Here is a 21,583-nt window from a genome sequence, read left to right on the forward strand (position 1 = left end):
GCTCAACTCAAATCATTTTAATGAGCAAGTCTCATCTTAAACTTAAAGATCTTCTGTGGTCCAGTTGTTCTGTAGGAGTGAAATAAAAACTCCATGTTGTCCTGTATTCACAGTTATTCAGTATCAGGTTGAGTATTTCACCTCCAGACCTTCAGTTCTACCTCAAACAATCTCCCTCTTAATCCCACCAGTATGACGTCACGTCTGCAGAATCCATCAGTATTATAGAGAAGTGCAGTAGATCAGAGCGCTGCATCACACAGGATCTCATTCAGTCAGAATGAAAACTAAAACAAGAAACCCAATGATCACAATTCAACACGTCTCCTTTCACTGGAGCCACAACTGCACCTCCACATACATCATCTCCAGCAGAAGCACTGATATTCACCCCGAGGTTTCTTCTCTTCTGTCAGTCATTGTGAAATAAAATCCACATGAATATATTTGAGATTGCGGTTCGTGAGCTCGGAATATTGACGCTCTCTGACAGTCCAATCAAAGGACGTGAAAATGCTCATATGCTTGAACACCTGCGAGGGAACTTTTATTCACCATCATGTTCATAAATACTCCGTTATTGGATTTTCACTGCAATTCCACTCTCAGACAGAAGAGGGCGACAAACCCACTAATATAATCGGTATATAAACAAAGTGTTATTTTTTATCAAATCGTTAAAAACGCCACAAATTAAATGCAGCACAGAAAATATAGTATTTAAGCAAATGTACTCACATGAAAAGAACCACGATTTTCCTTCCAGTTGATTTATTTGTATCAAACAACAATTCATTCGAATAAACAAGACTTCGGAAAAATTAATAAAACATTTCTCTTAATTTATTGTAAAATGGGGCTTTTTGCTGTTTTCTGTACGTATACAAAATGTATTAGTGCCCCTAAGTCGCTCTGATTTGGATGCAAGACTCAGTGACCTTATGACTCCTAGACTACTTTATTAGGAACACCTGTACAGCTGGAGGTTCATGTCACAGCAGTGCAAACAAAAAAGGCACTCTTTCCAACCGTGGTGAGCAGAAAAGCATCTCAGAACATGGTGAAGAGCACTCTGTGGTTACAGGGGCAGGGATTGGCTCAAAGCAGGCAGCTGAAGATCATTACCTCATCACCTGTTTTTGAATTGAAGCAGAGGTGCAGGTGTTCCTATTAAAGTGGCCACTAAGTGTCATGTATATAAAAATAAAGGCATTTATGAATTTATAAAGTGAGGTGAATGTAAAACACATGGCATTTCTCACAGCAAAGTGTATATTCGTGTAGGTTCTAAATGTTTTACATCATGTTCCATCGTTCCTGCTCGAAAAAACCTGAGTTGCTCAGAAATCATGTGACTAAAAAACCCACACTGAGTCATGTTACAACCTGAAACTGACCTTTTAAAACATTTAAGGGTACAAATATTACTTTCATAATTAAGGTTAAAAAAATGTTTCATCCAGCTTGTTCTTTATCATGAATCGTATCTCTGCACAAGAACATCCTCGTAATGTGACGCTCCCACCACCGTGCTTCACTATTACAAATTACTTGCGGATAGTATACATTTGACGTGCAATTTCGTGTAGATCTGGACTAGGAGAACGGGATCTAACATTTCTAAATGAGTTTAAGAGCGTGAATATTTAAACAAGGTACTGTCATTTTCTAATTATTGTTATTATTATTATTATTATTCCCCTAATGCTGAACAAATCAAGTGTACTGAGTATCTATATTTATTGTACAACATTAAATGCTCTTCACTCCACCACCAAAAAAAAAAAATCTGGAACAAGAAAACGAGTAAATACGGATTAACTGAGTGTAGCATGAACGTGAACGAAAACTGAATGGTAAAGTAGCTTCTATTCAGCTACTGTTCTGGTATTCGGGGCTTCAGCTTCCTGGGTAAACAAATAATGAATAGTTCAAATGATTTATCAGTTTACCTCGTAACCACTAAAAGCCCAAACTTTAAAAAAAAAAGCAGTGAAGGACAGAGTAGTGAACTGAAATGTAGTGGTTATGAAGTGAAAATAAAAGAGAAGGATGCCACCAAAGAAACCACGATCCTACAAAGGGCACGAACATCCATCCGTCCGTCCAGTTAGTTTTCCTTCCTTCATAATAAAACCTGATTGATGCTACAAAGCAGATGAGTGTAAAGTTGTGTGTTATCTTTGCTGCTGGAGAGATGTGAGGATGGACAGAACCGAGTGAAAGAGAAGGAGGAGAAGGAGGAGGTTGGACGGATGGAGGCGTGAAGCCGAGGACAACTCCATGTTCGGGTTTTCTGTGGCGAGAGTGGAAGGTGTAGGAAAACACGAGTCCATGCAGCCACTCCCACTTCCTGATCCGCTCATCTCGTCACCTGAAAGGGAGAGAGAGAGAGAGAGAGAGAGAGAGAGAGAGAGAGAGAGAAATAGAGAGAGAAAGTGAGAGAGTAGAAGCAATTTGGATGATCATTATTTTCTAATGTGATATGATGTTTGGAGTCTCACTGGAGTCTTCGTCTAGCGTCTGGTATCCTTTATAAGCGCGCTTGAGCAAGCCGAGAATCGCCGTAAAATCGATGAACTCTGTGTTGGCGGCATTGGAGACGTTCCTGATGCACAAACACACAAACGGACGTGAGGGAGGAAATTTGGGAGGGATTTAGAGACCTCTGACCTCGGAGTGGTCACTTTTTCAACGTACCAGCTTGTTATCTCTCCGTCCCAGCAGTTCATCTCGTCCGCTGGAGCCGCTACGTTTTCATCCTGACACACGAACTCGGGCAGCGACGACCAGAACGATTTCACCTCCGACAACTTCCCCTTAACATCCCCAACCTAAAAATACCACAACACAAAACATGGACAACCTCTCTAGGGGTTTGAGCTAAAGCACCTCTACACATACACTCAATGGCAAAACGTTTGTGGGCACCTGACCATAAGATCAGCATTTAGATTTTATTTCCTGTTATAATAACCTCCTCTTTTCTGGGAAGACGTTCCACTAGATTTTGGAGATTTCTTATGGAGCTTGTAGGTGAGGTGAGGAGGCCTGGGGTGCAGTCAGCGTTCACATTTATCACGTTTAGTACACTTGGAGCTCTTTAGCAGGAGATCTTCACTTCAGCCCATGAAAAGCAGATCTTCATGGAGCTGGCTTTGTACATAGGGGCATTGTCATGCTGGAACTGATTTGGGTCTCCTAGTTAAAGTGAATTGCACCCAAAACTTTCCAAAACATTGATGTGTCTCCAAACTCTGTGCTTCTTTTGGAGAAAACTCACATACAGTATGGCTGGAGAAATCAGGTGTCCTGATACTTTTGGCCAAATGGTCTTGCTTGTAGAGAAGTAAGAAAAGCTGATTTAGTTCTTATCCTGAGTTTAGATGCAGTGACCGTGAACTCTTTTCTCTGAACAGTTCAATCCGACGAATTCCCTTATGGCCACATTAGTGCTGATCTGAAACTCTTCACCACGGGAAGTGAAATAGAAACGAGGATTGGAACACAGCCGGGCTGTTAATAATCACCTGCGTATTAAACATCTATTACATGTTTCTTTAAATCTGAAATATTTTGTGTACGAGTATTTTTGCATCATGTAAAATTACATGTTCATGTCCATAAAAAACTTTGACTAAATACAGTAAACACCGCCGTCGCCTGCGTTGTGTTTACATTGGTGCGGTTCGGATCGCTAAGCGATAGTTATTGTGGAATTTGCCGAAAACTATCATTACATAACCTCACTGTTTCACCCTGAATAAATAAGTCATTTTGCCAAACTGGGGCACATAAAAATAGTTATGTATGTGTGTTATAGTGAGTATAGTGAGGGGTATAGTGAATATAGTGAGGGGTATAGTGAGGGGTATTAGTGAGGGGGTATAGTGAATATAGTGAGGGTTATAGTGAGGGTTATAGTGAATATAGTGAGGGTTATAGTGAGGGTTATAGTGAGGGGTATAGTGAGGGGTATTATGAGTATAGTGAGGGGTATAGTAAGGGGTATAGTGAGGGGTACAGTGAATATAGTGAGGGTTATAGTGAGGGGTATAGTGAATATAGTGAGGGTTATGGTGAGGGGGTATAGGGAATATAGAGGGGTATAGTGAGGTGGTATAGTAAGGGGTATAGGGAGTATAGTGAGGGGTATTATGAGTATAGTGAGGGGTATAGTGAGGGGTATAGGGAGTATAGTAAGGGGTATAGTGAGGGGTATAGTGAGTATAGTGAGGGGTATAGTGAGGGGTATAATGAGTATAGTGAGGGGTATAGTGAGTATAGTGAGGGGTATAGTGAGGGGTATAGTGAGGGGTATAGTGAGGGGTATAGTGAGGGGTATGGTGAGGGGGTATAAGGAGGGGTATAGTGAGTATAGTGAGGGGTATAGTGAGGGGTATAGTGAGTATAGTGAGGGGTATGGTGAGGGGGTATAAGGAGGGGTATAGTGAGTATAGTGAGGGGTATAGTGAGGGGATAGTAAGGGGTATAGTGAGGGGTATAGTGAGGGGTATAGTGAGTATAGTGAGGGGTATAGCGAGGGGTATAGTGAGTATAGTGAGGGGTATAGTGAGGGGTATAGTGAATATAGTGAGGGGTATAGTGAGGGGTATAGTGAGGGGTATAGTGAGGGGTATAGTGAATATAGTGAGGGGTATAGTGAGTATAGTGAGGGGTATAGTGAGTATAGTGAGGGGTATAGTGAGGGGTATAGTGAGTATAGTGAGGGGTATAGTGAGGGGTATAGTGAGGGGTATAGTGAGTATAGTGAGGGGTATAGTAAGGGGTATAGTGAGGGGTATAGTGAGTGGGTATAGTGAGGGGTATAGTGAGTATAGTGAGTATAGTGAGGGGTATAGTAAGGGGTATAGTGAGGGGTATAGTGAGTATAGTGAGGGGTATAGTGAGGGGTATAGTGAGTATAGTGAGGGGGTATAGTGAGGGGTATAGTGAGGGGTATAGTGAGTATAGTGAGGGGTCTAGTAAGGGGTATAGTGAGGGGTATAGTGAGTATAGTGAGGGGTATAGTGAGGGGGTATAGTGAGTATGGTGAGGGGGTATAGTAAGGGGTATAGTGAGTATGGTGAGGGGGTATAGTGAGGGGTATAGTGAGTGGGTATAGTGAGGGGTATAGTGAGTATAGTGAGGGGTATAGTAAGGGGTATAGTGAATATAGTGAGGGGTATAGTGAGGGGGTATAGTGAGGGGTATAGTGAGGGGTATAGTGAATATAGTGAGGGGTATAGTGAGGGGTATAGTGGGGGTATAGTGAGGGGGTATAGTGAGGGGGTATAGTGAGGGGTATAGTGAGGGGTATAGTAAGGGGTATAGTAAGGGGTATAGTGAGGGGTATAGTAAGGGGTATAGTAAGGGGTATAGTGAGTGGGTATAGTGAGGGGTATAGTGAGTATAGTGAGGGGGTATAGTAAGGGGTATAGTGAGGGGTATAATGAGTATAGTGAGGGGGTATAGTAAGGGGTATAGTGAGGGGTATAGTGAGGTATAGTGAGGGGTATAGTGAGGGGTATAGTGAGGGGTATAGTGAGTATAGTGAGGGGGTATAGTGAGTATAGTGAGGGGTATAGTGAGTATAGTGAGGGGTATAGTGAGTATAGTGAGGGGTATAGTGAGGGGTATAGTAAGGGGTATAGTGAGGGGTATAGTGAGGGGGTATAGTGAGGGGTATAGTGAGGGGTATAGTGAGTGGGTATAGTGAGGGGTATAGTGAGGGGTATAGTGAGGGGGTATAGTGAGGGGTATAGTGAGTATAGTGAGGGGTATATGCTTTATTTGTCTATTTGGTAAAACTGATGTATGAATCATTGATGATATTAGAACACAAACATCTCTAAAACCACACTAAATATAAATCTAACTGCTGCACAAAAACCAAACCAAATGTGCAGTGTGGGTAAGAACACTCTGTCTGTGGAAGTGGTTTACCACAGTCAGCTCACACACACACACACACACACACACACACACACACACACACACACACACACACACACACACACACACACACACACAGCAGGAAACTGATGTAATTGAGGGGATGCCTGACACACGAATCATCCACATTCCCATAACATGAGTGACATTTCTTAAAAACTCTAAAAGGTAACAATCATGATCCATACCATCTCCCTGAGGATCCATCAAATGTTTAAAACATCACATTTGTCAGAGGTTGAAATAAAGTGTTCCTGAAAATTAAAGCTCAAAACTTTTTTTTGGCCAATTCTTTTTTCATGTCTTAAATATAAAACTTTGCTTGCTACCATGTGCTGCAAGCGGTGAAGCATATGTTATTTTTAGGTAATTATTTAGGTAAATAACTTTATTCAACTTCAATTGATTTTACAATCACTCAGATTATTAATAAAGTGAATGTTCACCAGTTTTTGGAGGTTTGTGCCATCAGACTCGCTCGGTGCAAATCCTTGGCCAGTCGTGCTCGAGACGTCACGGGCAACTCTGTTCTTTTCCAAAAGCTTCGGCTGACCACAACCTTGAAAAACCTGCAGTCACACAGAAAGAGAAAAGGAAAATGATTTCAAACAGGAAGTTGTACCTTTTTACCCAAACATGTGCCTCTAGCATCTCGCGGTCACTTGTGAGCGTTCAGCTGAGCGTGCTGTGGTGTTATAACAGGTGTTATAGAGGATTAAATGTGCAGTACTTCGTATGACAGCTCCATGGTTCTCTCTTGCATGCTCATGATGGCGTCTGAAATTTTTACGTCCATCGGCTCCATGATGGACTCGATGTTGAACGGCCCTTCGAGTCTCTCGATCAGCAGCAACATCTCATCTGAAAAGAAGAGCAGATTCTGTGTTTGTTGATAAATGATCGACGAGTTTGTTTCACTATTATTATTTGTTATTTGGGAATTATGTATATAAAATATTTATTGCAGGAACAGATACAGCGCTATTCTTGATGATAAATATTTAATTTGTTGTTTTAAACTTTAACTTTAAAAACCTGAAAAATATTTTTTATTAATATTAAAAAAATCTATTTTCCAAATAAAGTAAAAGCTAAACTGCAGCTTTAAAGTCCACTTGCAATACAAACAAAAACTAAACACAATTTTAGAAAATATTATTCCTTATAAATGTCTTTTTATAATGCTGACTTAAGAATAGAATTTAATTAATTAAGTTAATAGTCACTATGTAACTCCTGTTACAGCTGAATAGCAGTGAATTAGAAATAGCCGCATTCATTCGTGATGGAAAGATCGGATGGTTTTACAGTCTCGACTCCGGAAGTCTAGTTTTTTTTTTCTTCAGCAGTAAAATTCCCCTAATACATCGACTTACACAAACCTTTAATAAAATTCTAAAGTAAATAGAAATGATAATGCAGTCAATGGGCAACACTAATTTTTTTTTCAACACAGATACCAACATTTCCTAAAGCCATAATTATTATTATTGTAAACAAATAATCATTCATCTAAAATATTTTTACATTAAAAAATTGCAACACAATAATAATAAGTCATAAAAACTGTATTTGGATTATTAACTCCACATTCACTGCTCTGCAACGTCTTCTGTGCTCCCTGTGACTGTGCGTGCAGCCTTGTGCTGCCATCTGCTGGCATGTTAAAAAACTAGTCTCTAAACCTTTTGATACCACCTCGTAAAATGTATCCAAAGGAAACACTATAATGTTATGTGATTAATGAACTAAAGACTCACAAAAACATCTTGAATCCAAATTCTCTCCCACACACTCCCACAAACGTCTATCAGTATCAGACCTTCACTTTCTCAATCCGATCATCCGCAGTGTCGAGGTGAACGAGGGCGAAACCTTTTTGTTGTTTCACACAGGCATTTTTCTTTTTGCTCTCGTTCCCTGGTTCCGATTTATTTTGGTAACATTAAATCCACTCTGAAATGCCCTACAAAGCCACAGAAATGTTTGAGGAAATCCTTCTCTTCCTGCAAACGTGCATTTTACACATAGTTTGGGATTACATTAGTGCCACCAGACCAACCGGCCGTGCGTCATGTGGACTCCAAAATACCAACAACCAGGGAAAAGATGCGAGTGAAAGCAGGGTGGATATTTTTAATAATAAAGACAATCACATCATCCACCTTAAGGTTGTGTGTGAGATGCTTTTCTGTGCAGCACGGGTATAAAGAGTGATTATTCGAGACGATGTTACCTTGAACCAGTTCTGAATATTCGCCTCTTATCTCTCGTCAACCGATGGTCTCGGGATGTGTTTAGTTTTGAAACCATTTAAAACTATAGTTTCTGATTTCTGAAAAGTCACGGGCCCTCAGCTCACATTTCCACCGATTCTGACTGTTAACCGATGCTTTGGACTTTGGAGAAACATGCTTTGGTATCTGCGTACTTGGTTGCCCACTGTTGCACAGAATGTGTGTGTGTGTGGTTAAGAGCACAGCTGTAAGCCATTATCCTCAGCCTACAGCTGCTCGTCTGTCCACTTATTCACGTTTATTTAACCTCCAAAATAAAATAAAACCAAACCGCCGAGGTCACATAAACACTCATTATAAACCCATCCAGGCATCGCTCAGACAGCGGGCTGTACAGGGAGCAGGGTGTGCGGTTTGGATCAACATCCTCGCCGTGCCGCTGATGACGAGACCCGAGTACCAACGGGTCCTATAAGCTAGTCGGGTTCGCCGTGGCGCTATGGCGATGTAAACGTGGAGATTCTTACCAACGTAACGCGTCCAATCGTCCGTCATTAGGAGCCTCCGCTTCAAGCACAGCTCTAGAACGTGAAGGCAGTAATCTTTACACGGCTTTGACATCGTCTCGCCCTGGCAGTATGGGCAGTACAGCATTTCAGTCACATTGCTAACACACGCCGCGCTCATGCTAACCTGAGAAACAAGAAATCAGTCATTAGGAGACATTAGCTAATTAGACAATGATCAGCACCTTCTGACCAATCACAATAAAGAATTGAACAGCATTTGGGTGGGTATATGCAAATGGGATGACATAAAAAAGTGCCTGGACACTTGTGTAGTACGCTCTCTTTTTATAAATAAAAACCATTAAACAGACAATAATTGTTCCTAACTGCACTGTACTGCATCGACCGTCTCTGACGTGGTGAAGTAAAAGTCATGTTTTAAAAGACTCTGGTAAAAGTTGGAGTACTGAAAATACTTTTTTACTCAAGTTCAAGTAAAGAAGTTTGGGCTTTGACATGCACTCAAGTAAAGAGTAGCATTTTAATCTGTTCTAAATGTACCTTAAATTAATACATTTAAAGTTTTAATACTCTCATCAACATGCACATTGACAAATATTGATACTTTATGCAAATGTATGTTTATTATTAGTGAAACCAAACTCAACATAGAGCATGAAGACTAAATACAACCTTTGCTATGTTTCCACACGGACGGTTTATGAGGTGATACTGGAGCAACTGTAACTTTTATAAGGTTTACAGAATCGGAGAATAATTGTTTTCGATGTAAAGTGGTTTATTTAAAAGTTTTAATTCTGGACAAACTCAAATCTCGCTAATCAACATTATCTGAAATTATTGCATCTAAACACCGTTCTGTCCATCAAAGAGGAATCGAACAAACCTTGGATGCATTGTTTGCCACTTCGTTCCCGAACTCGAGTCCCTGGACGAAGGTTCGTGCGACGACAAACGCCCTCGACACTTGCGCTTTAAACTTTTTGGGCACGTCGCCAAAGGGCTTGAGGTCGTCCATGTGCTTGTTCACGCACTCCATGTAATCGTCATTGATGTCGTACTGGGAGTTGAGCAGCTGGAACATGCGCTCCATCAGACTGGTCCAGAAATCGTCAATCATCTCTTCCAGGTTCACGTTTCCACCAGTGTAATAGTGTTTCAGTTCAGAAAAAAGTCTCTGGAAGACGTCGGCGTTTCGCGTGTACAATTCTCCGTAAGTGCGAACAAACATCTCATTCAGGGAACGCTCAGTTTTCTCCAGGAGCCCCAGGAAGAAATCTTTCAAGCCAGAGAAGGTGACAAAAGACATTACATCTCATGTGCATTACAAACTCAAGATGATGAAGGCATTTTGTTTGTTTAATCCCAATTAACTGTGTGCAAATGACTTTATGTGTCAGGATTCAGCATCTGTAAAGTACTGCCTTTTTATTTTTCTTGAGGTAAAAAAAAAAACAAGCATCAAACACCAATTTTGTTCAAATTTAAAAACAATTCTGCAGTCTGATAAAACATGTAAAGCAGGAACTCCAGGGTCCTCAAATGGGAAACACTGTGGATTTTTTTAGCAAAAGAAATGAGATATAAAGACAGAAACCGTACCATCAAACCTTTTATATCGGGACTCAAACATGTTCCTCAGGTCTTCAGTGGCCTCGGCCACAAACTTCTTGAACTCGTGTTTACTCCTCTTGATGAAATTCTGCTCCATTTCTGGGCTGCAGCATGTCAGGTTTTGGGTGCAGATCTGCAGGGATTCACCTGGAACATAACGAAGGAAATGTCACACCGACAATAAAAGTCTAACATGGAACCCTCAGAGTTTCAATCAAGAGACGGAGATGGTTATTTATCGTTTCTTTATTCATTTGTTTTTTGATCTAAAACTATAAACTTGTTTAAAGCTCTGCACGAGTGCATTTTAACCTCCTGGCAGAACCAGAGCTTTAGACTGCAACATCCTGGTACTGTTTTAGTATAAAACCAGTTTATTATGTGGCAGATTCTATTACCGTTTTGATTTAAATGGTGTTAGTCTCAGGGGTTATCATTTTCACAAAGCTGTACTTTAACCTCCTGGCAGAGCCAAACAGGTTTTGTAAGGTAAGACCTAAAATTTTAATGATCCATGTCCAATTTTTACTTGTGATCAGTACAAAGAAACAAGCGGTGATATTAACCTACAAGTGGACTGGATGAGTCTGGTACTGGAGTGTTTTTTCTCCTGAGTGTTTTTCTTTTGGGAAATAAAATTCCTGCGTTACATTGGAGGCTGCAGTTTGCTGTAAGATAGCTCTGGAGCATGCTGGGAAATATCTTTGGTGTACCAGAAATATTTGTGCTGTTTTCATAGTGGCATAGTTTAATCTCTAAAAGACTATATTCCTGAATTACACAGACTTCACACTTAAAATAACTTTCTAACGGTAGTCTGGTTTGATGGCAGGCAGGACGCGTAACAAGATGTTATTTAAGGGGCAAATACGGCTGAATGTGTTGTAATAAATAAAAGGAAGATCTGGAGTCTACAGCACAGCAGCATTTTCAGTCAATGAAAACGTAGATTTTTGAAAACACTCTCCAAAGTGTATAGATTAGAAAGCAGCGTTTTTGCGTTTTGCAGTTTGGACTGTGTGAAAACCAGCTTTCAAAACGTCTTTTTTAAACGGAAATGCCGCTTTGAAATTGATCTGGATTAGTAAAGATGTAGCCTTGATGATACTGGGGTTTAAACCACCAAAACCAGGAACTCATTGCTGGTTTTCCAAATGGACCCAAACTGGATTATTTTCAGTCAAGCTTTATTTAAATTTGGCCTAGCTAAACCATGATCATGCTGAGGCTAAGAAGAAACAAGGCTAACTGCGCTAGCTGTAACACCGACACAACGATCCCGTCTCAACTTATACAAAAAACGCTTTCACAATGATCAGCAGTGTGGATTTGTTGTTGGGCGTTAACATAAAATGTCCATTTCTAAGCATATTAAACTGACTCGTGTTCAGGAAACACTTTACTTTTTCCTGCTCAGCGTCGCGGTGGATCTGGAGCTGATCCCGGGAACACTGGGCATGAGGCAGGGATACACCCTAGAGGAGATGCCAAGCCATCATGTCCAACTATGAACACACACTCAGACACTTATTCATATCTAGGGAATGTTTATCTGAGATGGAATGTTCTCCACCAGGAGAACCTGCTCAGAACATGGGGCATCAAAGCAACTGAAAGAGAACATGAACTCTCGTGACTCTATGAATCTTTTATACTGTATGTAGGGTCTCCAGGAGCTCCAGGATCTCCTCTCTCCACACATTTTGCTGGTGAATCAGTTTTTCTGAACATTGGACAGATATTTATTTGCAATGTCCTAAAATGGGTATCTTCCTGTATGTGGGTGTTATGTTTCTTGCTCAGTAACGATTTGGAAAATCCAGCATGTATTTTTTTTCCGTGGCAAAACCAGAACACATTCAACAGATGCCTTTGCTGAAGGTCAAGGAAGGTCGTAAATTGTCAAGAGGTTTATTTTGGTCTGGTTCTTGGTTAGATGATGATATGTTTTAGCTGAAATTATTTTTTTTGCATAGCTGTTTAACATTTATTCAGCAAATTGTCTTCCATTTCAAACCAATGCAGACAGGTTCAAGCACAATTTTTTTTTTTTAAACCTACAGGAAATAAACATTTGAGAATACGGTCTCATTCGTTTAGAATTGATTTGTGGGCAAGTGTTCAGAAAGATGCTCCAGATAAATTACTTCTCCAGGGGAGTTTAGGATATTTTTGCATACACCATGTGATCTGGGATTGATTTATTTCGCTTTTCTGTGAAGCAATCATGAGTTTAACCTCTGAGAACACCGGCTTGAAACCATAGTTTGGCAATTTTTAGACAAAAAAACACTGTTTTCTAATTTCTCTGGATTCGTGTAGCAATGAGCCTGAGCTGTTCAAAATCCTCAGGTATAATTAAGTGTGCTAGTTTGTGGTGCCCTGCGAAGATCTCGCATCTCATTACCCTCTGCAACTCTTACCAGGATAAAATGGTTACTAATGGAAGAGTGAATGAATGAAGTGTTCCAGTGATGATCCTTCAACTGATCTGAAAGCTAAAACAATGCTATGCTCTACTGTGCTGTTGATATTAACAAACTAACCCAAGCCTTCCATCTCAGCAATCTGCAGCACAGTCATGCTATGTGATCTTTGTGTAAGCACCGTGGGAAACCATGAGATCTATTTTAACCACTGTAACAGTGTCCAATGTCAAGGCAGGCCATGTCTGCAGGGGGCAAACAAAGTCATACCTTCTACTCCTACTTAGTGAAAAAACACTGATGTTAGCATTAATGCTAGTTTACAATTTAACAATAAACTTGCTCAGAATATCTATATCATCTTTTGGCAATAGGAGGAGAAAAATAAAGGCTTGGTGATTTGCTCTTCTCAGTCCAGGTATTAAGTTTTCAGGTTAGGTCCAGAGAATACAGCTTCCAAACCCTGGTCCTAAACATTTTAAACCTCACCCTGTTCCAATACACCTAATCAACTAATCAGATAATTAGGATTGAGCTGAAATCAGGAAGTGATGATCTAGACCAATCCAGCGACTGATTCAGCTGCTCCTGATAGGTTCCTGTGCAGTGTGACCCAAGCTGTACTTTGTTGTTCTTTTGAGGCAGTACTGGCCTGAGGCCCACCACTGCCAGAATCATTGATCCTGAACAACGAAGGTCTCTCAGTTAGGATCCCCTTACAGTGAGGTTTCTCGTCTGAATTGTGATGAATCCTGGTTGAGATTCTTTCCCAGTGTGAAGAGATGAAGATGAAGAGAAGTGGATATGGCATTGTGTCCTGTTAGGGTGACAGAAGAATTTGATGGGTCCAGCACTGACGGTTTATTCTTCACGTGTAGCAGTGGAGACTAAGAAGCGAGTGAAGGATCCAAAATAATCTAAGGCTTGTAGGCACAATCAGCATTGAGAAGATTGTAGAAGTTTTCACAAATACAAAAATTGGCAGGACTTCACAATGAGACAGAAAAGCTTTGCATACAGCAGAGTATATCTATAGAAGCTCATCAAGACTAAACGCAGAACAGGTGCACATGACGACTGAGACGGGACTAGAGCATTAGAACATGATCAGGATTATTGGGGCCGATTCCTGATCATCTGAAAGCTATATTATCCAATACCAAATCACCGAATTTAGGGTCTATTTGAAGTCTTCTATTTACCACGTAGTGTTATTTATTAGGTAAAGTATTAAAATTAAATGTGTTCACGTTGCAGATTGCTAATGTTGCGTTTTTCACACACCTTGTAGGATTTTCAGACTGTTGAAGAAAATCAACGTGAAAAATTTGTCTCAAGTTTGGCGTCATCTGATTGGCTCTTCTGAATCGAACTGCCCAAATCGCTTATCGGCCAATTATGATCGCCGACCGACCAATCAGAGCCCCTTAATGAATGTATAGCAAAAACAGCACTCTGGAACCTTCAGAGGGGATCTGGAGCATCATGTCCAGACTTCTATTACATGATCAGACCAGGGTGTGTGTGATACTGACTGGAGTCACATATAATACAGCAGACAGTGCAAAGCGCTAACCCACAGGCCTGTACCTCGAACCCTCATCACCAGCAACAGGTAGAGTTATGACCTGCCATGTAGTCAGACCATCTCTGGTGTCCAGGACATGATGCTGGCCTGGATCTCAGCTGTCCTGAGAGCTAGTGTGTCTCATGTCACCTGATCTGACTGCAATGTCACAAGATTCCAAAAGCACACATGCCCCTGCCATCACACTAATTTATGATTTGCACATCATAAGCCGAGAGTCTCGGAGTCAGTAAGATCATCTGATACCGACTCTGAAATACGGCCGTGAAGTCAAAGCAGGACAACAGTCTCTGTAAATATATTCCAGTGACAAAGCACAAAGCCCTGAAGTGCTGAGATGGCTTCTCCAAGGTTCTCATCTGCTGCAGAACCGGTTTACTGGAATGAGAAACATGCTCGAATCTCACAAACATGTGGGGACTTTGTACACTCTGTGGATGTTGGTGTAAACAAGGACCACCATGTTTACCACAACATGATCCGGATTGTACTTTGCATGGCTGTTCTACTGAAGCAAAAGTTCTCCATGCTGGTGACAGAGTTAAAACTTCAAAGTTCTGGAAATAAATCATGATGCTCGAATCTTCTCGCTCATGGCAAGTCATCAAGATGATCAAAAATGCTGCTCTTTCACCATCTTGTGCTGTAGGACATAGTCATTGTGTAATAATCCATAAGGCTGCAGTGCTGAAGATCAGGATCAGTGCCTCAGCCTTGGACTTACCTCAGTAAAATGTTTCAATATTCTGGAGTAGAAAAATCAAGGTGTCTCTTGTAGCTGTCTAGAAAATATCAACAAAGTTTAATTTGAACCCGCATGCTGTAGAAGGTTCAGCTCATCTGGGAACATGAAAGAGGAATCACAATAGCACCAGATTTCCTAAGTTCTTAAAGATTATAGAAAAGTTCTTGAATGTTCCTCTCAGTGTATGTGTAATTCCAGTATCTCTGGGACTTTCAGAAAGTTTCAGATGTCTTATCAGTGATGAGAACTTGTGGGTTGGGTCATGTTTCGGTGGCTCTGAGAACGCAGATGTGGTTGATGATCAAAAACAGGAGCAGAGAGTAAGTTTCTGTACCTTTAAACAGGTTTCACACGAGATTCTTACTTTCATGTTTACAAAAAGCCTTCAGGTTTCATGTCCTACCTGCTGAGAAGAACACCACAAACCCCTCAAAGAACAGGTTTAATTATTATAATGATTTGATGGAAATCAATAGTGGGGATTTTGTTTGCTTAGTGTTCTTGGTGTTGTATCTGATACCATTAACAACTTTGGCAAACTGTTGGTCTGTAATGGACTCCGTCAGGGACGTCATTAATGCTCCTAGAAGCTTCAATACCGGGAGAGGAACCGCTAAGGAATGGTTTGTAATGGGAACGACTGTGTGTTATGGTTTCTACTGGGTTCCCCAGAGTTTTTACCCACGTCCACAATAATCACACGTACTACAGAAGTGTCACGCTGCTCGTGGGGCACCGTGCGTGTGTGCGCGCGCGTGTCTCTTACCTGCTGTGTAATTGTCGGGGACGGTCCCGGAGCTGAAGCCCATGTCCCGGTACGCCTGTGCCACCGCGCCGCAGCCGGCGCTCGCGCTCACGAGGTCCTCGGCGCTCGCGGACGCACAGAGCGCGCACAGAAAGAGAGCAGCGGCGGCGGCGGCGCGCGCGAGCACCATCGCACATCCGTGTTATTAACGGTAATTAACAACGACTGGTGGAGGAGAAGAAAAAAAAAACAGGAGGAAAAGCAATTACAACTACTAACACAACTTAAGAAATAAAAAAGATCAACCAGCACCACATCCGGGTTGAGCGACCACCACCATCATCATCATCACCAGCAGCATCATCACCACCACGAACATAACCGGAGACGCACGCGACTGCTCTCGAGCTGGGTTTGTTCGTGTGCGCGAGGAGGTGTGGAGTATAAAAGGAGAAGCAGCAGCATCAGCAGCTCGGTGTGAGGGCGGGGACACGGGGACACGGGGACTCGGGGAGGGACACACGGAGAGGCCGAGGTGTCTCACCGCCCACACCGTTATACAGAATCTTCTGGAAATTAGAGGTGAAAAAAAACAGTACAAGCATCTGTATCTTCATAGTTTACACCACCACCATCACTCACTTTATTACCATACCATTTCACACGTGGGCACTTTCATAGGAGAGATACAATCAGGGGAATTTTCTTTCTCCATGTTCTAATCATCCACATGTAATAAATACAGCAGGTGAGAGCAGGAGGGGGCAGGATGGGGTTTAGACTGGTTCAAGTTGGTTCGAGCTGGCTGGGGTTGGCTCAGGTTAGTCCAGACTGGCTCCAGTTGTACCGGGTTGGATCAGGCTGGTTCGGGTTGGTTCAGGGTTGCTTAATTAGGCAGCCAGACTTCCAAAATGCTGTTCGTGTGACTTGAGTGTTCCTGTGCATGTTCTCCACGAACCACATGGTGTGTGACTCATCATAAGCAGTTACTGTACAGCATCTATGAGATACAATACCGACAGTGTTGAGTTGGTGCTTGAGGGTATACAAGATGGTTCCTAAGGTGTTGCTTGGTCTTTCTGGTACCCTTAACGAATGCTGAACATGTTGTAAAAGCACTGAGTAGTTTACTAAGCAATATGAACTTTATAAAGTAATAAATCTAAATTCCTGTGTATTATCACATAAGTGGTGTGTGATTTCAGTTCATTGTGTGGATCAGGTGTGGAATGGAGGTGTTGCTTTTTGGTATTAGACAAAAATTGCACCTTTGCGCTTCTACAGGTTTCTGAAGGACATGTTGCATCATCACTTCCAAATGTGGATGTTTTTGTGTACAACAATGAATAAGATGACTGTGATTGGTTCATTCCAAACAATACCACTTTCCCATTAATACAAAGGTGCACAAACGTATGCAAGCAGAGTACCAAAAAGTTGTTTATGCCTGTTGTGTTCATCTCTTCCATATCTTCTCATAATATCTTCTCATCCATGCCAGGATCTAAATGTATTTACTGTAGATGAGGAACATAGTGAGAACAGACTGCAGCTACTTGTTGCTATGGGAAGAACAGAACCGGTCTACACTCTGCTGTGCTGTAAAATCTTCTACAGCTTTCTGTGAACATGAGGATGGAAAGTTTAGTAGCAGCAAACTGAAGCGATGTAAACAGGATCATATTTATCGTGCAGGTGAATTCGTTCATCAGGTTCATCGCGGCACGAGGCTTTAATGTGGACACGATGATTTCTTATGCTACAGCACCATCTAGTGGTGCAGATAGAAAACTACAGCACAAACGAATCGGTGTGACAAATGTAAAGTTGCACATAAGCCGAAAGTTTTAGGAGGTTGTGGAAAAATACTGTGAAGTATTTAAAAAGATATACATTTACAAAACAAGAATCCGAGTTACATCAGTATTTAATGTGAACACTTTTCCTTTCAGTTCTTACACTTCACTCAGTTCATGTGCAAAGTCAGGATTCTGTAGGATCAGAAATCTGGTCTATGATCAACCAATTCTACCAAGCAGGTGCTGAGGATCAGTTTCATCTGTAGGTTGATCATGAAGTAAAACTGAAACAGCGGTGGTGAAGAAGCCTCTCACTGTGTGAGGAACCAAACTCTACTGAGGCTGCATTTGACTTCAACTCAAATGTTCACATCAATGGCATTCTTCTCCAGATAATAGAGCTGAGTGAGGTTAGAGTGTGTGTGTGTGTGTGTGTGTGTGTGTACGCACACAAAAGAACTCCATTATGAGTGTTTTCTTTAAGCGCACGTTCGTTTGATTTGAGATTCTTCAAGCTGCCGCTCTGAGGACTTGTACAGAACGAAGCCGAACACACAGCTGTAAACAGCTACAACGGAGAAATGCAGCTGATTTTCAAGCTGGACTTCTGTCCCACAAACAAGAACACAATCACCACAGTGTGTTAAAGAAGTCAGTCAGAATTTATTAGAGGGAAAAAAGTGACATTACAACAAATTGCACAATATTTCCACTTTCAGTTCAGAGATCCGTGTGGTGGAGAACCCTGGGCTCTCGACAGGCCGGGACAAGTGCAATATTTCATTACGGTAGAACATTGCGGCTGATCCCAACCTGCCGGGAACCGGGAGAAGAAATTCTGAGCTTCGTACCAAATCCGTGAAGAAAACCGGATCAAACTTTTCCATATACTGAAAACTCGAGAGAAAAATAAAGTGATGTGGAAAATCCCTGAAATCGGGATCACTGTCGCGATTCACAGCTACGATCAGTTTTGCATGGATTTGCACAGCCGTGTTTTCTGACCGAACGCTGAATGCAAACCAGCAAAACTGATCAGAACCGTGTGACGTGAAAAGGAAGCGGACGTCGTTTTCTCTTCGCCTGGAAGTACTTCAAGTGCTCACACTGCGGTAGAAGCTTTAAAGACCAGACTACCTGCACTATAAGCACTTTAATACTGCCGCGAGAAACATCAAGAGGAACATCGAGAGGAACGCAGGTGGGACGTGAGGTCACCGAAGGCTGCTGTCAGTTTTGCATAGATTTGCACAACTCTGTTTTTCTTGTGGTGCAACGATGCAAAACTGACAGAAGACCACAAAAGAACGTTACACACACACACACGCAACTCAGCACATGGACGGACAGATGGACGAATATTCCGGCTCTCTCATGCCAGAAGGAGCACTTAGGGCAGTAGGGCAGTCCAATCCACTATCTGCACTAGATGCACCTTAGCAAAAGAAGCAGCTGATGACATCAAAAGTACGTTTCTGAAAGCTTTTTTAACGACAAGTTTAACAAATAACTCAATTTCTCTTCATTGGCGCATTTTTTGGCCTCATTAAAGCAGCATTAGTGCCATTAATAACCAGCAGCTCGTTATTAGTCTTAATTAAACAAATAAAACTCAAACTACCAACTTAAAACGGGTCTAAACTCAAATTTAATACGAAAAAAAAACCGAGTTCAGTTAGATGGAGGTTTAACGGCGTCTGATGGAACGTCTGAGATCCGGAGGACCTCAGGTTGGAACTCACCGTCCTGCGAGGAGCTCCGTGTTACTCTGGAGGTGTGTGTGGAGTGTGTAGAGCTTGAAGTGCCTCCACTGCAGTAGATGACTCTCTGAACTACCTGCACTGTAAGCACTTTGACTCTGCAGACACTCGAACCCTCGCTGAATCTCACGTCTGCTTGAAGATGCAAAGCCGCAAAAACCTGACGGTGATAAGATAGGAAAGAAAACACAGGTTACAGATAAATTACACGGTAAAAACTGAATAATTTATGGAGATACTGAAGAACAACCAACATCTGGATGGAGTGATAACTGGAAATAACCTCAAAATCAATGTTGCCCCCTGATCTCTTTCCTGTAGCACCTCATTCCTGTTATTCCATATATTTACATTCTTTTACTGAATGATGATCCATTTACCCATGGAAGTGAAACACACGCGTTACAGCAGATAACACACTTCTGACTGAATTCTACACAACCTGACACTGGAGACTCCTTCCAGGAATCTCCACTACACACATCCCAGTGTACACACACACACACACACACACACACACGTGTCCTTTTAAACCAGGAAGTCAGAAAGCTAGTGTTGAAACGCCCTGGTGATCCACACACACACACACACACACACACATAGAACAATTAATAACTAGTTTTGGATGTTTCAGTGTGTTGGAGTTTATGGATTTATAAACATCACACTCGGGACTGGGGCAGATTCTCAGCATTGTGTGTGTGAGAGTGCGAGTGTGAAAGTGTGTGTGTGTGAAACAGAACTAACGTGTTTACCAGTGGCTTGTGCAGCCCGCCTTGGGAGACCCGCGCATGCGCAGTCGATCCCACAGCGAGTGCGCACGATCAGTTCGCGCGACCGAAAAACCGCGCATGCGCAGCACCTCCCCCCCATTTACGCGCCCCCCCGCTCCCTCTCACCACCGAGCCTCACTCCAACATGGCGGCTCCAGAACCTGCGGTGTGTCCGGATCATAAACTCACCCTCAACACACACAAACACACACACTCGAATAGAGAGCGGCCCCGGGCGGCAAACCGGGACCCCGGGCCATGTCCAGTAAAAAAACACGCCAAAGGGACAAAGTGTTAACATGTCAAACAAGAAACAGTAAAACCGCGAACTGTTTCCACACACAAGCTCGATATCTGTAGCGCTTCAGCAGAACCCTGACTGTTCTCCACACTTCAGTCAGGAGCTGCGGGTTACTAATACTGATAGTGTAAATAAACAAAGCGAACAACCTGATGGTCGGAAAGTGAAAAACTCCGCACGCGCACACTACGGCAAAGCACCCACCCGGCCTGCGCGCGCACACCGCGCTCCACCACGCGCACACGGGAAAGTGGAGGAAAACCAGAAACCGCGCGCGCTGTGTGCGTGTCCGTGTGTGTATTAATAAATCCCGGGCTTTCTGTCGGGAAGAGAACCCGTGCGCGTGCCGGTGTGTGTATCGCTGTGCATTAGCCAGAGCGCTAACAGGTCTCGTGCGGCCTGTAAGCCCCCATGTGCTTCCAGTGCTTTGTTCTGCAGGCACTTACAAAACTCACACACACACACACACACACGGGAGATCGTAACAAGTCTGAAAAGTACAAACTTATAAACTTGACTACACTTCATTCTGCGTCCAGCGGGACTCAAAGGAGGATGCATGCGCCGGAGTTTTATTTATTCCTTTTTAATATCCCTGAAGTTGCTGCGCGCGTGCATTTAGTTCCTGGCCGAGAACGCGCCGCGCGATGAACCGGAGCACGCGCCCGCTCGCGCGTATACTTCTTAATAGTATTATTAGTAGTGGAAGTGGTCTCCTTTCCAAACCACACTCCCCGTGCCGCTATTTCCAACACACACACGCGGCGGCGTGTTTATGAAACGAAAGCGCGCATGAGCACCGGCTCACGCCGTTCGTCGCGTGCGCACACGTACACGAAACACACACGCGCGCGCGCACGAGCGGCGATGCCCGGCGCCTTTTACTACAACAGGTTTCACGTCAAACGCACGCGCCCGCCGAAGATCCACCATCTTTTACAGACACACACACACTGGTACTTACCGTCCGCACACGCGAGGTCCGACACTGCAGGAAGAGAAAACACAGCGCGTGAGAGCCGCGCGCGCACCACCGACAGTACCAGCAGCAGCGACTCTCTCCCACACCGCGTGCTTGAATGAAGGGCGGCGCCCGCGCGCACCAAAAGA

The 21,583-nt window shown here is 42.7% G+C and overlaps 1 protein-coding gene across 2 annotated transcripts; it reads right to left on the minus strand.

Annotated features, from left to right (window-relative positions):
• Positions 1-754: 754 nt before the first annotated feature.
• gpc6b (glypican 6b) lies at positions 755-21,583 on the minus strand. Of its 2 annotated transcripts, XM_046840087.1 has the most exons (11): positions 21,438-21,583; positions 19,382-19,559; positions 15,862-16,065; positions 10,325-10,483; positions 9,609-10,000; positions 8,720-8,885; positions 6,686-6,816; positions 6,402-6,524; positions 2,701-2,834; positions 2,505-2,608; positions 755-2,374 (listed from the first exon to the last, which is right to left on the minus strand). In XM_046840087.1, exons 3-11 carry the CDS (start codon positions 16,028-16,030, stop codon positions 2,178-2,180), a joined length of 1,575 nt encoding a protein of 524 aa, XP_046696043.1. In that variant the 5' UTR covers positions 16,031-16,065; positions 19,382-19,559; positions 21,438-21,583; the 3' UTR covers positions 755-2,177. The 2 variants fall into 2 exon arrangements, with proteins under 2 accessions (XP_046696043.1, XP_046696034.1); XM_046840078.1 differs by lacking the exons at positions 19,382-19,559; positions 21,438-21,583 and having other exon boundaries at positions 15,862-16,253.

Source organism: Silurus meridionalis, chromosome 3 (genome assembly GCF_014805685.1).
Source record: "Silurus meridionalis isolate SWU-2019-XX chromosome 3, ASM1480568v1, whole genome shotgun sequence".
NCBI lineage: Eukaryota > Metazoa > Chordata > Actinopteri > Siluriformes > Siluridae > Silurus > Silurus meridionalis.